This window comes from Hylaeus anthracinus, unplaced genomic scaffold (assembly GCF_026225885.1).
Source record: "Hylaeus anthracinus isolate JK02 unplaced genomic scaffold, UHH_iyHylAnth1.0_haploid 12001, whole genome shotgun sequence".
Classification (NCBI taxonomy): Eukaryota; Metazoa; Arthropoda; class Insecta; order Hymenoptera; family Colletidae; genus Hylaeus; species Hylaeus anthracinus.
The window spans coordinates 1,073,310-1,091,351 of NW_026534348.1; the positions used below are offsets into that span (position 1 = coordinate 1,073,310).

At 42.4% G+C, this 18,042-nt stretch overlaps 1 protein-coding gene across 2 annotated transcripts in view; it reads left to right on the forward strand.

Moving 5' to 3' along the window:
• Window positions 1–18,042, forward strand: part of LOC128891089 (neuroligin-1-like) — a 46,353-nt gene continuing 28,311 nt past the window's right edge. Inside the window, exons 1-2 of one of the 2 annotated variants that reach the window (XM_054150284.1) lie at window positions 1–244; window positions 10,115–12,116. In XM_054150284.1, coding sequence (XP_054006259.1) covers window positions 11,312–12,116 — 805 coding nt within the window. In that variant the 5' untranslated portion in view covers window positions 1–244; window positions 10,115–11,311. Of the gene's footprint in view, window positions 245–5,895; window positions 6,422–10,114; window positions 12,117–18,042 lie in introns of those variants that run through there. The other variant, XM_054150283.1, reaches the window with a different exon arrangement.

The following is an 18,042-nucleotide window of genomic DNA, read 5'->3' on the forward strand; positions in this document are numbered from 1 at the left end:
TCGTTCGTTGTTTCGTCAAGGTCCTTACGTGACAGCTGTCTCATAAAAGTGACCTGTCGCGAACTTGTCTTCTATACTATACTGTAGAATCTTTCCTGTGATGTTTATAACGAATAGCATTCTTGTTTTTACATTTCATACTGACGGTGTTTTACAAGCAACTGTAACTTTCGTTGGAATGCATCGCAGTTATTCTAAAGATTCATTGAATGATAGTCAACGATGCTAATGTCTGCACCGAGTTGTAAGTAATTTTTAATAATAACGATTGAATCTTCATCGAGGCATTTTAAGGTGATTCTTTACCTTAATTTTATTTCCACTCGAAAACGTCTCTTCCGATAATCGGGCGCCGGATACACCTGCTTAATTAACGAACCGCTTCCTCAGAGGGCAAACAAGGAACAGCCAATTTTCTCTGTCTTATTCTTTTTTCCTCGAGCTTGGTTGCTTCATAAGTTACGGTTACTTCTGCGTCGGTTCGAAAATTCGATCTATTTGTCCGCTGGAAAAGGATCCGCGTTCTCTTGGATTGCAGAGGATTGAGGGGATCTAATTAACTGCGACGGGAATCGATCGACCGCCTTTAAAGCCGAACTGTACGGCTTAGTGGCCAAGAGATTTTTTTAAAATTCCCTCACCCATACCGTCGGCTATTTGTTTGTTTGGCTTGATGGAGACGAATAGACGTCTGAAAGAGGAAGCTGATTGTATTTATCTCTTCTCTCGTTTTTAGTTGGCAGCATCTTTCTATGTTTACTTTCGATAAATTGGATTAATAGTTACGCCAGAGAGTCTGGTAGATGAGGGCGAGGGTGTCCACGAACAACGTATTGGAATACCAGAAAAAATGATCGAACAATTCAATTATTCTGTTTTGAGCTTACCAAATATTAATTCGCACAAAACAATAAAATATAATATAAAAACTAACTAAATAATATTGTAATAAATGTTATCTACCTATAACGTTTTAGTGTAACTGAAAAAAAAAAAATTCTACCAGAAATCGCGCGATAAAAATAGCTATTTGGACGCCATTTCGAGTGAAAGAGACGAGAAAAGTCGTCCAACTAGCGCGAACAATTGGAGTAAAAATATTGTCGATAGGGGATAGAGAATTAGGGCCGTTGACGTAATTAGTGGAAAAAAAGGTGATGGGACATGAATACCAATTAACAGTCCGACAATTAAGAGGACCGTGTAAATTATACTCGCGGAAAATGTCGATATTGAATGCGCGCGAGTGGGATTTCGTTTGTCCTATATATAGAAGTTAATTGGAAACTGAACGACAAACGTGAAAAAAAGTCTGGCACTATGATGGAGAAACGGTGGGAAATCGGAACCGAGTTTAATGGGAACGCCGGGAATCGAATGTAAGTAAATCGAAATGTAATTTAAAGGGAACGCCGCGACATCGGTTCCTGGGTATCCGTGAAAGATAATAAATAAATCAACGATATAGCGTGTGGGTTTATTCCGCGATATCGTTGGAAAAATATTGGTCCTCCGCGCTACGATACGTGAAAATATAAATATAAAATGGGTACACGATTGAAAGGAAAATACGAAATGATATGTGGATGATACGAGGGGAAAATAATCGTGGAAATAGCTATGGGTTAGAATGGAAGCGACGTAAAGAAATTTTTTATTGACTGATCACTGGCAAAGCGAAGGTAAAAGTTATCGAGTTTTATCGATAGGGGATGCAAACAGTTCATTTTTGAAAATATTTATTAATTTCCAAATGAATTGGTTGGCCAATGCCTAGCAAATTTGAAATGTTCACACATTTATAACGTCTAATCATCGATCAGTAATTTGTAATCACAGAGGTATAATGGCAGGTGTAATTATTTCCCAGTTAAAGATTATTAAGTTAATCATGTACAATGATTACACTCGCTCAGATTATTTCTATCATAATATCCGTTCCTTTAATTACAATTATTGATTACGGAGGACTCGTAATCATATGGGTTTCGTTACATCATTAATTTCACTACATTTTGCTCGACTCCGATGGTTATTCGAACGAGTAAAAGAGATACATTAGCGACGAATGTGTAGGTACAAAAAGAATTGTGAAATTAAATATTTTACCAGAAAGAGTGAAATTACTTTGATCATGAAGCACATTAAAGTAATTGGAGAGTATTAAATAGTAAAGTAAGTCGGAGAAAAGAGAGCATCAAAAATGCAATAAGAGTAAAAAACTCTATTTATTCGTCCGTATTGAAGGAAGATTCGCATATACCTCGATTATTTCGAGTTGACTCGTTGCAATTGATAAAACAGTGGTCAATTTTGGAGCAGCGCAGGCTTCTAAATTATTAATAAAGTATAATTCGTTAGATATTGATCCTTGCCTTCCGAATCGACCACCGAAGTGGATTCTCGCATGCTAGGATACATTTTGCAGTTTCGATCGGCTAAAAATTCATTCTTCGCGGGAGTTGTGGAGGAGGTTGCTCGTAATCGACTCTTGAACTAGCCAGACAAGAGGAGAAAGCGTAAGCTTTCGGTCGTTAAGCCCATTAAATAACGGCGACGTCGAGGACAACGAGCCAATTTCCGGGCACGCTCCCACGTTCGTGTTTTGGTGGTGTGGCCGGTGACGGCGATTTAAATATTCCATGGATATTTACTGCCCCTTTTGGAATTGGGCACGCGGGAGGGTGTAAAGTTTCGAATCATCAGCGTTGACACTCGTCCTGAATATTCGCATTTCAGCTTGATTGGAGATCAAGCTCCATTTGAGAGGATACGAGCAGATTTAGCCCTGCGTCTGTCATGATATGCGCCAGGAATATACAGTCATGCACGAAAGTATGAGTAGAAAATGTATTACACGGAAAAGTGTATTTTTAATGTGGCTTTAAGAATTTTCAAATTTCGTGGGTGGTTGGATTGTTCGAGCATTTTGTTATGGAATGATTTCGCAGACGACGTTTCTATCGAATGACCGATGTTTTATTGTTAACGGATCCACGGTTATAAATCGAGCGAGTATGTTTCAAAACTTTTTCCATAAACGAAACCGCGAAAATTGGTAGTCTTTACCCGAACCATTTATCCAGCTCGACAGGAGTGGTTCTTTCGCGTGCAATCTTTTCTCCTGTAATAAACACATAATTCTTCAACGAACACCAAAGCGACTGCGTTCGCCGATCCCTTTCCGCGATATACCGCGAGTTTGACTAACTCGATTCCCGTTAAGGATATCTTCTCGTGTTTGAGGTTGGGAAATGGATGTGAAAGGCTCCAGCATTTTCTTTTTAATTCCTCAGCCTGGTCTACAACAACCAACATACTAACCTATATACACTTAGAAGAATACTTAGATCAATAGATATTCATCAAACAAAGTAAAGATGTCTGTTTAATTCCGAGAAAAGGATCTAATGGGAGACGGAAATAAGGGTGCAGCGAGCTCGCGTTTTCTTGCTTACACTCTGCGCTATTCAAAGGTTGGCATCTTCATCAATTCTTTAAATTTTAATACCTTATACATATGTCTTCATGTAAATTATTCACAAACTTTTGTTTTTCTTACATTATATTTCGCAGTTTTCCTTGTATCGTTTATTTCATTTTCAAAGGTGATCTTAAAATGAATAGAAAAACTTAAATATAGAACCTTGATTAAAACTGAAGACGTCCAAAATCAGAAAATCAGAAATGTTTTTATAAAATTACTTTTGAACTTTAACTTACAGTTCCAAAGATGTACTTTTTGAAACTCTGAGCATTAAAAAGGAATCTCAGCATCTCGTACTTCAAATTAAATTCCACAAAATACTTGCTTTTCAGCTGAAAACGAACGTCTATCCTCTTAGCTCGTCTTTACTTATTCGTTACTGCACCCACGACAATTTTTAACAGGTTTGAATCCTTTGGTACCGTTTTCTTTTTTTTACGACGCATTCGGTGAACCACAAGCTTTATTTATTCGGAGCAGTGGGAAACAATCGCTCACCATATGCAGACCTCACGGTGGTCGGGTTTGAAAGTGCAATTGATCGCGAGGCAGCTTCAGACGGACCTAAGGCGTACGTCGCGGACCGTCCCTCCCTTTCCAGCCAGAGGGCTGTCTGTTGCTGCCAACTTCGACAAAGAGAACGTCCCCCGTCTCCGTTTCCATCCCCATTCGTTGCGACCCCCGCGAAAGAGACGAAGGCGCAGCGGCAACAGCGAGACCAGCATCTAGGACAGTGGTTCTTAACCTTTCTCAAGTTCGAAACTCGAGAGGACTCTCAATAAGTAACAATGAACACTGTCGATAATTGTGTCAGTCCAATTATTTAAATTTACCTGCATATCGTACATTTTCAATTTAATTACATTTGGGAATTTGAGGATCCAGGGAAATTAATATTTAAAGAAAAATTAGATTATACTATTATTTCATTCATGTTTTGCTCTAACGGCACTAACATTTTTATCTCTTTATACTATGAAGAGTAAAGGAGAAAACATCATAAAATGAGAGGGTGCATTTGTTTAATGATTAGCAGAACAAGTAGTTCGTGGGACGACCAAATACTCTAAAATACTTGGATTTATTTGTCTCGCAGTAAAGCGACAGACAAATCTGCGATTTTAGGCCACGAACCTTCAAAGTGGTCGCCTTGGGAGTTGATGCAGCGATCCCAGGGATTCCGCCAGTGTTGGGTCGCCCTGTGAAAGTTTTCTTTCTTACTCTTGCTCAGCCAAGTTTTCACCTTTTCTTGCATCACCTTAAATGTGCCAAATTTACACCCTCCAGGCTTTGTCTTCATTCTAGGGAAGATGAAAAAGATACAGATTCCGAAACCAAGAGATTAGTGTCAGAATTTTCCCTAGAGCTAAGACGAAGTTCAAAGGGCGAAGATTAAGCACTGTTGAGGAGAATCAGGAAGAGAATAGGATTGTATTAGACAGAACGAAGAAAGATAGAGGACTCTGGGAAGACGTTTCAAGAATGGTAGTTGCATCAACTCCCAAGGAGAGTACGGAGAGCGATGATGGTCGCTAAAATCTTATGTTAGTTTCTCATTTCTTATAGAATTTGTTCCGGAAACTGTTGATACTTTCAGATAAATGTTACGTATGTAAAACACATGAAAGCTGCGAAACATGCAACATAGCAGCGACACCATTGAATTGCCTTACAGATGAAACAAATTCTATCCACGTCCCATCTTCTTATCAGTCTTCTGTAAAAACAGACATTTACATGAACATCTGTCTGCTAATCATACAGTAGACACGTTACAAATAATCTCGTACTCCGATATCAGCTCACCCGCACCATTCTTCCACAATGGAATCGTCAATAAATCGAAACTCACCGATTATCTTACATCCCCTCTCGATTGATGTTTCTCTGCAACGCAATCCTTCCCCCCGAAACAAACGAAAAATTGGGTTACGCAGGGTTAAGAGTCCCCCGGAGTCGATAGGATGAGGAGCACTGGATGAGAAGGAGCGCGAAACGTCTAGGGCTGGAAAACGTGCAGCCCGACGAAAGAAAGGAAGGTGGATCGTCGGAGGAAAGATGGTGGATGGGCCGAGCTCGCGAGACGAAGAGAACCCCGGCGGAAAAGGAACACAGGGGGATCCGAGGGAGAAAGTCGGGAGCAGAAGAGCGGTGGGAAAGGTGAAAGAGGGAGAAAAGCGTGGAGAGAGAGGCGGAGGAGAGCCGGAACGACCCGGGGGTTGCCGTGGCGTTATCGACCGGACTGGTGGTCGGTACGAAACCAGGCGTCGGCGCCGTGGATGCCCCGGCTTCCTCGAGTGCCGGACCATCCTCCACCTCCATCGGTGCCACCACCACCGACTGGCACCAGCAACCGGCAGCAGCACCAGCACCGCCACCTCCATGGAGGTCGCGCGGCTGGCCGTCAGTAGAGCCCGGGACAGACAGCCGATCGCGCGCACGGAGGGTGCGAGTCGTCCCTGGGATTGCTCGTCGGATCGGGTTTGGTCGGTTTGGTCGGTTTGGTCGGTTGCACGGTTGCGGGCGGTCGCATGCTCGGTTGGGACGGAATAAACCTTCCCTACTCGCGATCGTTTCTCCCCGTTCGTCGATGTTGCTGCCGAGTCACCCGTTGTTTGGAATTGCCGCGTAGTCGCGAGAGGATTCCACGGAACAGCGATCGCGAGATGAAGACACCTCGTGGGTAGTGGTGGTGAGGGTGCAGGTGGTGGAGTGGTGGACGAGTTTCTTCGCGAACCGAGCAGACGGGTACCGAGCTGCACGAGTGTCGTGTGAAACTGGACCCGGTCCGTGGATTTGACAGCGATTGGATTTCATTGGACACCACCGTCTGGACCACCAGCCGTGAGATTTCCTGGCCACGCCGATGGACCGATCTCGCGTTCGCGTCTAGACTGGAGGACCCTCGTGGAGCTGGACGATATCTCGTAAACGGTACACGGAGAAACGCGGATGCTGGTCGACGTGTCGCGCGACTGTTGTTGTTTTCATTCGCGACGTTAACGAACGGATTTGTGCCGCGCACCATCCTCGCACCGATCACGTAAATTGCTAACAACTTGCTGGCAGGGCTTATGGTTTAATAGCAAACTACTTACCCAAGTGTTAACTTTGTTCAACGTCTCGAAGCCGTTTAAGTTGGAAGGTATGCAAATACGTGCCTGGTGGGGGAGCGGGGGGAGGGAAGTTTCGGTTAGGTTACGGTTTGATCGCGGTTGGAAAGGTTCTGCAACTTTGGCGGGTTTTACCTTGTCCCGTCTCGCGTTGGCGAACGCTTCGAAAAGTACCATTTCTTGGAATGTCGCTGCTTTCGAGTCTCGTTTTGTTCCTAGTGTTTTTATAGGTATCTCGAGCGATTTCGTAAGGGAATTCTCGGTGATTGGGAAGTTTTGGTGATGCACTGCGGAGCATAACTATAGCACCTCTCATACTTTTAAATGTGAGAGTCTTTATGAAAAGCTTCAGACGTAGTCTTGAAGAGTATAAATTAAATAGGCTTGAGGTTTTTAAATATCGTTATAAATATACAGTCAGTCCCATAAGTATTCGTACGCTGTATATCTATCGAAGAAATTTGTCTAAATTAAATGATATGCTCGACGATTCCAATTAAATTTTTCCTTATAAATATAATACATAGTCAATATATGACACAGTCAGTCCCGTAAATATTCGTACCCTCTATGTATATCGAAGATCCAAATTAAATGATAGGTTTGACTTTTGCAAATACATGTATGATTTTAAATGTATACACACGTAATGTTTATCCATGTACATATTTATAATGTAACATTTATTTGCAAGCATCAAATCTAATACTTAAATCGAGAAAATTTTTGCAATAGACACAGAGGATAATGAAATGTCTCATTATAAATATGAGCATGAACAAATGTTACGAATGTATATATTTGTAATGAAAAATTGGGAACATCGAACCTGTCACTTAATTCAGACTTCCTCGATAGACATAGAGGGTCGAATACTTACGAGACTAACTGCGGGTCTTCTAATTAATTTCAGTAAATCGACTTTACTAGTGAAAGCATCCAGTGACAGAAATCGAATAAGAAATCCCCGTAAACCTAGCGTTAATCATCACTAGTACACATTTTACCACTTTTACTCCGCATTTTGGTCTGTTATTCGTAGATTTTCTCGGTCTATTATTCCAGCAACAAATGCATTCTCTGATGGGCGTCGTTTATTATCCTCCTGCTATCTAACCAGCGTGATTTACGCCCCCCGCGATTCCGATTCTAATCGAGCTAGTTTCACGGCAGTTAATCGCGCTCGAGGGCTCGTTTTGCATCGAATAATAAAATCGGGTGAATGCTCCTTCCGCGGTACCACCTATGAATCGCAGAAAAAATTCATTTCGACTGCAGTTTCTTGGGTCTTTGACACAGCATTACAATCGGTCGTGAAAATAGCACGGATGCAAAGTGAAAATGAGTTCGAGAGCGTCAAGTGTGGGCATTTTCTGCGACAGGTCGAGGGTAAAGTTGGTTCTATGCGTGGTCAGAGGTTGAGGAGGTCCACCCTAATCCGACTGTCGTATCCGTATCTCGATAATTCCCGGGGGATCGATCGCTGCGGCGTGGAAGTTCCAGCGGACAGCTTGGCTCGGCGAATTATTAATCGTTCTGTTCGTCCCCTGCAATTAGCGCGAGCTAGGAATTTAATTTCGCCGCGAGCGAGACTCTTCTTCCTCCCTTTCTCCCGTTCCGTCTGTCCTGTGGATGGCCTAGTTATCGATATCCGAATCGTCAGTCGGTCGGGGGATGACGGACGAGGGGGAGGTATGTTCGTCGTCGCGAATCTAACACGTAATCCGGCAACACTGTGATCCTCTTCTGAAGTCGCAAAGCCTTCGCCAAGTAGTTAGTCCGTGCTTGCAGTTTGATCCTAACTTGGGAATTGGGATCTTTCGAGGACGCAGTTTCGCCCGTGTGTGGACGCGACACGTCGCGAGGATGAAACGATTGATGGATCTCCGTCGAATAGTGATGCAGGGATGGACGACGACGTTCCGTTCGGATAGTAGTTGTGAAATATTTCATTTGACAGTTCAGACTATAATTTTATACAATTGAGTATGTCCTATATATTATCTAGAGTTTTATCTAAATGGAAATCTTCTGCAAAATTCGAACTAGATCAAATTCACAATGGCGTGGATTGAATCCGGTAAATTTTCGTCTGTACGTAACTCGATCGTTCCTTCAATTTTACTCGGTTAAGAGACATCGTGTCGAATATTAGTCGTATAAATTTTTATCGATAAACGATCGTTGGAGAATTTTATCGGTTCCAACAGTTATTCGCGCAACAATTGCATTTTCTAACGGACGTCGTTTATTATCCCCTTGGACTCCACTAGCATGGCACGAGGGTCGTTGAATGAGGAAATGCGCGAACGTGAAAATGACGCCGTTGTGTAGAGCAATAAAGGAATATTACCGTGTAAACTTTACATTGGCATCGCCGAGTTTCAGGCATCCGTGCTTGGTTTATTGCATCTTCTGCTTAGGCACCAACATTCTCCTATATCTCTACTCGATGAAAGAATAGTACTATAATCTCCTTCGCTTTTTCAGTGCTTTCAATTCAGAGGACATTAATGTATAAATATATTAGTTTGTATTACTTTAGCTCTGAAATATTTTTCAGTTTAATAATTTGTTATAAAAGTAGAGTGTATTTTTTCGACTCTCAGAGCAGCGTGACCGAAGCGTTCATATCACGATCGACGTAAGTTTACTATACAACCCCAGAATGACCTTTCGTTTCCCATCATGATACTTGCGACACCATCTTTCGATCCAAAAAAATTACACGGAACATTCAAAATCCAAAGCTGTATCGTCAACCATCGAACAACACTCGCGCGTCCCGCGAGACCGTTATATTTTGCAATTCAAACGTTGTCAAACACTCGTTACGATTCGATTCTGCACTATTTATACTTAATTAATCGTCGATGTAACTATGCGTGTTTACCAGGACCCGGGGAATGGCGTTTGTGCGACATATGCATTGTTTAACAGACCCCTCTCTATCGTATTCGCAATATTAATTGTTTTCGTATTGGAGCTGGGCAAACGTACGTAGCGTAATTGCCTTCACCGAAGCTGGTGTTTGGTAATTTGCGCCCGCTTCGATTCCCTTTGGAGAAGAGAGTCGTCGAACCAAGCTCCGATTACAGGACGAACTAAAGGATTGCGTTTAAAGCGTCTCTGGTAACTTGGAAATTGGAAATTCTCACATTGCCACGGTATTATTGGGTTTTCGTGTTATTTGCGGGATACGAACGGAGCGTGTTACAAATTGAGTTATCCGGCGCTATTTCCGGTGAACGGAAAAAGCACGCCAAATGTCTGCAGAAACGCGAAACAAAAGGATCATTTAAAATTGGGCGCGTCGAGTGGGTCGTAAATAATAATTATTAGGTTTATTCATAAATAATTTCCGTTTGTTAATCCTCTATGGGCTCGTGTATCTTTCAGTTCACATGCTAATATATCGATGTTTTACCAAATAATTTTTGTTTTTTCCTATCGTTCCAATTCTCTTAAATCAAACGACCCCTACGTCTAACCTTTTTCTTACTTTCTTTTGCAGACGAGACCAAGTAAAGAGAAATCGTACGAAGAAGACTGTTTAGCACAGAAACTAGGAACCGTAGAATCAAAGTCAAGGAATTGATCGATAGCTCTCGTTACTCCTCGAACCGAGCAAGAATCCAATGTTCTCCTCGACTGAAACTCTTTCTCGGCGAACCGTAAGAATAGTCAGCGTTAGTCGTCGCTAGATCTTTGAAACTCCATTCGTGTTCGAGGGGTGGAAAGGCGTAACCTCGTACCCTCTTTGCCGATGCTTTCCCCAACTTTAATCGCTTGCTTCGAGCCGAGCTCGTCGTTGATCGCGCGAACAACGAGGACGGCGAGTGCCAGAGCCACAGGAAACGACGACAATCGGGCAACGTGGACGCTCGTTGCCGGCACAGCACGTCCTCGAGGATGGAACTGAGAGCCTTGCAGCCAATCAGCGCGCTAGCAGCGAGTTTTTGCCAGTTCACGGTGATTCGTTCGACGATCACGGAGAGAGAATCGCAGCGAGGCGAGAAAGTCACTGAGTCGCAGTATCGGGAGCCAAGAACAGTGAAAAATCGTGGAAAGGAGAGAAAGGAGCAAACCATACAGCGGGAATACTGGAGATCGAGAGAGGAAAGGGTTAGCGGAAAGGAAGAGGCGGTGAAGAGTTCCAGGGAAGTAGAGTTTCGCGAGAAGGAAGTGGCGGAAAGTTTCGCGGAAAGAGAAAGAGCGATCGAGTGTCCCGAGAGGGAAGCAAGTTCCAAGCGAGAAGAGGTGATAGAAGAGAGTCCAAAGGTAGATAGAGCTGGGAAGGGAAAGGATATAGAGACGGAAAACCGCGGAAAGGGGGAAGGAACGATAATAGTGCAGCCCAAGTGGGAAGTAAGTTCCGAGAAAGAGGAAGTAGGGGTTAAGAGTTCGAAGAAGGAGGGAAGAGTAGAGGAAGTAATCAAGTGTCCCAAGTGGGAGGCGAATTTGAAGAAAGAAGCGAGTCCTAAGGCAGAGGGAGGAACAGAGGAACCAGGAACGATAATCGAGCGTCCCAAGCGGGAAGCAAGGTCCAAGGAAGAAGAATCGGTCAAGGGCAGTCCGAAGGAAGATAAAACTGTAGAAGGAAAGGTTCTAGAGACAGAGGGCGGAGAAGGGGAAGAAGAGGGTCGTCCCTTAGCAGGAGGGCCCCACAGATGCGGGGCCCGGAGGGGCCAGTCCGCGGCGGCGTGACGCGATGCGGACGTCCTCCTCCTCGTCCCCGAGGAAGAGGAAGAGGAAAGACCTCTCGCCTCTCGACCCTATCGAAAGTCTGCCTTCCTTGGACAATAGTTTCGGCCGATCGTCGTCCGTCTTCCGCAATGCTGGCCAGCGTTTCGACTCTAGGACGGAAGACGTCGACGAGCGTTTCGCGTCGGTCGTGCTCGATGCTCGTTCGTCGTGGAACTGTGACTCAGGGAACGACGAGGGGTTGTGCAACGTCTGTGACGTGGGGATCGCGAGAAAAAGGGACGATGTTTGCTTGGGAAGAAGAGGGTGCTCGGAGAAAGGGGGCGAGGATGAAGCAGAGTGGACGGGAGAGTTTGTTCGGCGACGTCGCGATAACAGAGCAGATGGCTCGAAGAAGCGGCTGGCGGCGATCGTCGTGTTCCTCGGGCTTCTGTGCGGACATTGGCGCCCTGCTGGAGCGGAGGCTCTCGCGGGTAGCCAGAAGTACAGCACCAGGACGGTCAAAACGAGGTACGGGATCCTCCGCGGCGTCGAGGCCAGATCGTCGACGTCCGTCGAGACTTACTACGGGGTGCCGTACGCGACCCCGCCCGTCGGAGCGTTGCGATACATGCCACCCGTCACCCCGACGCCGTGGCGCGGCACAAAATTGGCGGACACCGTGCCACCCGCGTGTCCACAGAAACCACCGGAACCGGATGCGAGTCTGCCGCGGCCAAGGCGCGCCTACCTCGAGAGGCTAGCGCCCATGTTGGCCAACCAGAGCGAAGACTGCCTATACTTGAACCTCTATGTGCCCAAACCTCCTCACGGTGAGTAATGCGCAATTTTTACAGGGTACTTTCTTTTTCATGATTTTTATGGAAGGTCTGAGACGTCTGGGAAGGGTCTACCTTTGCTGTAGCTGCTTTGAAGATTTTACTATTTTTAGATCTGCAGGCCACTCGTGAAGCTGAAGAAGAAATTTTATAACTTAATAAACTAGCGTATATCTATACCAAGTTGTAAATAAGTTCACAAAAATTTCATTAATTCACAATGTACATTTGTTATCATCGATACATACCTCGATTATATCTAACTTTTCAAAAAATGACCTGAAAATTGTTTACACACTCGGTTCCATGCAATGTTTTCCTTCCGCGTGATTCAGTTTGCTGGTTATACCGGAAGTGTTCTTTGTTTAAACAGTTCCTTATCGGCCGTGAACTTGAACGCAACACGCCACAGGTCGAACAATTTTCGCGCGATAAACGAATTGCTCGTTCTCACGCGAGACTCGAGGTGAAAATTTTCTGAATAACAGATTCGTCTTTGCGTGGTTGATTACGGACACGAATAGCCGCGTCGGCGTCGGTCGCCTTTCTTCGGCGATCGTGCGCCGTTTAATAACCGTGGTCATTTTAACTGGGGACGTGGTCACGGTCGCGGCGCAACAAACGACCCGTTTTGTTCGCCAGCGTTTGCATAATTCCTGTGACATAGTTGGCAACTTAGTTTCGCGATTCGAATGGGACGATACCGCGTCGGAAAAAGCGGTGCCGCGGTCGCAAACGGTGCCGGATCCCTAAAATTGGACGAACCGTGGCTCAACGGGACGCAGAGATTAGGCGAAAATGGAAAGCAAATCGAGGGGAAACGAGGTGACGCGAATTGGCTTTGCAAAATGCAGGGCAATCCGATTTCCCGCTTGCACCGTGTGTTTGCAGACTGCTTCATTTTTCGCGATGCTTCGTTACACGGCAACCTAGAGCGATGAATCGACGTTAGAGTTTTGATAAGTAATATCTGCTTATCGATCGATGAAAAATTCTTGATGAGTAATATTTATTCAGAGGCTGAATAACTGAGCAATTTGGAAATTTTCTATTCGACGTATATAAATTTAGTATATAAATTTTTGTATATAGTTCGCTGGAATAATTAATGATTGATTGGTTGAAGGGTTAGGTAGGATCTGCTCTAATTTGCAAAAGAAGTATTTCATTGCGTTTCTACGTGGAAGAAAAATCCATGCGATTGAAATCATTTTAATCGGATCACGTTCTCCGGATGGTGTATCAATGATAGCACGTTGGTAAGCAAATTTTTCAATCAGCCCATGAGCCCGTGTACGGGGCACCGAATTTTGTGCACACTCGGCGGAAATGCACCGGCTGGCGAACGACGATGGAGTGCTTTCGGCAAGGGGCTGCCTCGTCGTCAATTGCAGTGTTGGCAATTCCGTTCTTTCGCTCTATTTTCCTATTCTTGTACAATATTTGAAGCGAAAGAGAAATATTCGTTTCGCTTCGATCGATCGTGGAGTCGTAGAAACTTCGTTTTGCGAAGTGGAGTCGAATTTGACGCTCCTCGCTAAAGAAACGTTTCAAACCAGAATTTAAATCTCTTTTCCAAACCTGACGACTTCTGCTACGAATAGAAATTGTCAACTGCAAGTTCTCTTAAAAAATGAGTATCGTATAATAACGCAAAAATTAGAATTAAATTTAATTCTCATGGCCCTCCGAAAATTGGTTCACCGAAGGTTGGTAGACAAAGATTGAGAAACACTGCTGAAGACAAACGACGAGACAGGTTTGATCAAATGGTAGTGGGCGTAAAACGTTTTGCAGCGCGGACGAAAAATGACTCGGTTGTTGACTAACGGGGGTGCATTTTGTAGCAAGGTCCCGAGGTGGCGATTGCGGAGCCCTTGATTCCTCGCTGTCTCGACGTTGCGTTTCTTTTCTTCCGTCGTACCCTCTCCTTTTCTCATTTTTTTCCTTCCGATTCTGTCGCGTTTGGAAAGGGCGAGGGTTGTGGGACGTGAAAGAAAGAGTATACAGGGAACGGAGAAGGAGCGAGCGAATGAAAGAAAGCAGAAGAAAGGAGAGGAGCGCCTACGACAAAAGAACGCATCGATCGGTTCGTCGCGACGCTTTTCTGATTGCGAGCCAAGTGAAACGAGGAGACGACGCGAAAATCTGGACTACTATATCCGCCGTTAGGTTGGTAGCCGAGTCCTCAAGCGACTCAAGGAAGAGCAGTCCTTGGAAATAGCGATTCTTATACCTGGAAACCCCTTTTGTCTTCGACGTTTCATTGTGTCTTTACGTAACACGCGTGTAGGTCATTACATAACCGCGGATGAAATCGATTGTCGCATCGGAGAAAATTATTTCTACACGTTTATTATGGGCAGTGAGTATTTTTAGCGTTGCTGGATGGGGAAAGGTTGTCGGGCGCGAGCTTTGGTTGAATTTTAGGAATTGGACAAATTAACACGTTCGCGATCAGCAGACACTTTACGTTTCTAATACCAAATACTGACGAAAATAATAAAATTCTGATTGGGGATTGGCGCTAGGAGATATATCATTTTCAACAACGACGTAATTTGAGCTCTATTAATGTTCGTGCTAATTACCTAAATAATTGACAGGTAACTAAATGGAATCTCATTTCTCGTTTGAAGTCTAAGTGCTGGAACTAACCTATTGATTGTACCAATTGGACGCTTAGTTGGTCTGAGTGTAGTGAATGATCGGTGAATGCTAATTGATTTCTTACTCGTGGGAGAGCACCGCGAGAGAAATGTGCTCTTTCGTCTGTTGCTCTAGTAATTGAATATACAGGATGAATTTAGAAGTAAATGTCTCAAATATCTAAACACCTTTTGTGTTTTAGTTAACAGCATGATTTTTCATTAAAAATAGTGAATGCACGTAGCAGGAAGTAGATGTGAGAGAGAAAGTTTAAATTTGTCTCGCGTCTGACTATTTCTGACTTACACTACTTGCAGCAGCCGTGAATGCTAATTGCGCGGGCTGAATTAAATCAGACTCTATGTTTAATGATAATAATATCGTCACTTGGACGGATTTCTATTCTTCCAATATCCTTTTGTTAGACTTCGAATGGATGAAGCAGTCCTTTCGACAAAAACTCTTCAAATTTCCAGTCAATTATCCTTTCAGCGTGGCCAGACAATTCTCTGTTCCTGAAGACAGCAATGAAAAACCGCTCAATTAAAAGTCCAGTTCTATCGAAATTAATTGTTCATAAACCATTAGTATTCAGTCTTCCTGTATTAATTGTGGCGGACGCAGCTTGGCCTTTTTTTTATATTTCTTACATGTAACTATACCGGAGGGAACTTAAATTAATGGTCGAAAGGAATTTTTAAATCAAATTATGCTTGTTTCGGCTATTTGTTATAATATGAGAAACAACTAGATTTAACAAAATTGAATGTTGACGTTCCCATTGAAAATGACGTAGCAGTTTCAGAAAACATCACGTTTATTTGCCTGGCAATAAAGGGATGAATAAATAACGCAGTTCAATTAACCAACCAACCAACCACATTTCATTAAATTGCAATATAGGCTATCGTTCAATATCATCGCATCATGTATCCGGTTTTACAGTTTTTTAGATTGGTTGCGTTACTAATATCTACACGCGTGTTTGCATTTTTACATCGATCCATGAATTTTGCGACCATAATGTTTCCCGATGCATCCGTACAGTGGAACAACAATTTCATGCGTTTTATCGCGTATTCTTTTTTTTTCGACGCACAAAATTTCCCAGTGATATACACTCGAGTCGAAAGTCCTGGGCGAACATAAATCTGTATTTTATTACTATTTGGAAATCGAAATAGCACATTGTTCGCGCGAAATGAAATTGGCCACGATCCAATGTTTGACTCGCCTAGGAAAGTGGAAAATGCGAATGAATGCAACTACGAAAATAATGCATATTTCATAGCTTTTTGAAAATCAAAATAACGTATCACGGAACGCTATCGAAGAAAGAATCGACACGACGCTAGGATTGGTTGGAAAATTTATTCGTAAACGCATGAGTGAATTCGTTTGTCCGAGCTTTGGGCAGTTTGAATGATTCATAATGTCGATGCGACAGTAAACAAATGGAAAAAATATAACCTAGATTACACATCCGTATTAAATCTTGGCGTCCAAGGTTTTAAATTTGCCTGGCAGTAAAGGGATTAAAACATGCATTTTAAAATTAAGCGAATACGTCTATATACAAAATCTAGAAGTAAGAACATTACTGAAAGGATTAAAAATATTGCGAATAAAATGTTTCTTTTTACACTCGAATTTTTTTATATGGAAATATTCTGTTAATATTAGAATTTACGTTACAATTCTGTAATATATTTTACGGTGCTACTGCTCTCGGATGTTTCCATATGCAAATATTCGAAAAATATCGGAATTTACGTTTCAATATTTTACACATTTTTTATGTCTCTCCTGCCTTTAGGGGTTTTCATATCCTAATACATTTGTTTAATTTTAAAATTTGTGTTGCTTTTTGTAATATTTTTTATGTTGCTTTTTGTAATATTTTTTATGTTGCTCCTACCTTTGAAGTTTTTCATATGCAAACATGTGTTCGATTTTATAATTTACTTTTGACGTAAAAATGATTCACGGGCGGAATTGTTCAACGTGGTAACAAATTGTTCAAAGGCCATCATGATTGAATTTTATTTGACGCGCGCATTGCCCAGCTCTATTTTCTCTGTACATTTTAATAAATACAATTTTCGTGGTAATTATAGACGAGCAAATAAAACGTGTTCAAGTGTAATTAATTAACAGGACACCTTTATTAAATTGACGAAATGTCACATTATTTTTATATGTAACATTTTCTAGATTAGACGCGTCAAATATACATAGCAAATCGATAACGCTTCAATAGCGAGGTATTTATATTGTTAAGCTATAAAAAGGTCATTCTTTAAATACAATTTTTCTTTATTAACTGCAACAAAGCTAAAGAGATGTAAAACGTTCAATTTATTTTACGTTGCTTTAATAAGTTTTGTATCGTATTGGTTATTTAAGGTTACTTTAATGTAGTGTAATTTAAAAAAAATTTGCATAAAAGCACGAGGAACGTGCAACTTGACGATTGATTTAATTTCTTCGACAAACAGAAAGCGTGGGATTAAATTATTTAACGTATGACGCAATTTCGTGCTTCGTGTTCTCTGCGGATAGTTTCCTCGCGCGATGTTCTCTGCTTGAATTACCGATGCATCGGAGCATCTTGCAGCAATGCAACTGCCGCAGTGCAGACAGTAGGAACACCATTCGAACGAATGTAACACTAAGAATGGACTCTTTTTCGTTGAATGTAAAACTCGCAATCGAAACCTAGCTGTGCTATCGGCTCTGTGAATCGAACATTGAAGAGGGTTAATTTATAATGCAGCCATGCGTTATTATAACTCACTTTCGGAATACGAACAGATATAATTGAATTGTCATTTGGAATAATCGTTGGAATGTTACTGAAAGTCACAGTTGTAGAAATTAATGACGAGCAAATTCATAATTCAGTTGGCTGCTTCTCATGCATTTGTTATAATTGTGTTATACCAAACGTAATTGGGTGGATTTGGAAATTGATTGATTCATTTAATATGTGTACGATTGAACATATTCATGAACAAATAATGTATAAAGACAATTACAATGTAAATAGATATTTTTGTATATTATCATTATCTACAATTTCGCTTATAGAAAAGGGTGTATTGTTCAGTTTGAAGAAATACGTTACTTTTCCAAGCATTCCGATCTCGCCAATCTAAATTCCTTTCAGCCCGTCGGATCTACGGTACACTTATCTGGGCGATGCAGCTACAACACGCTCTTCCAGCAATTGATATCTTCCTTTTTCGATGATATCGCGGTGAAGTCGTTT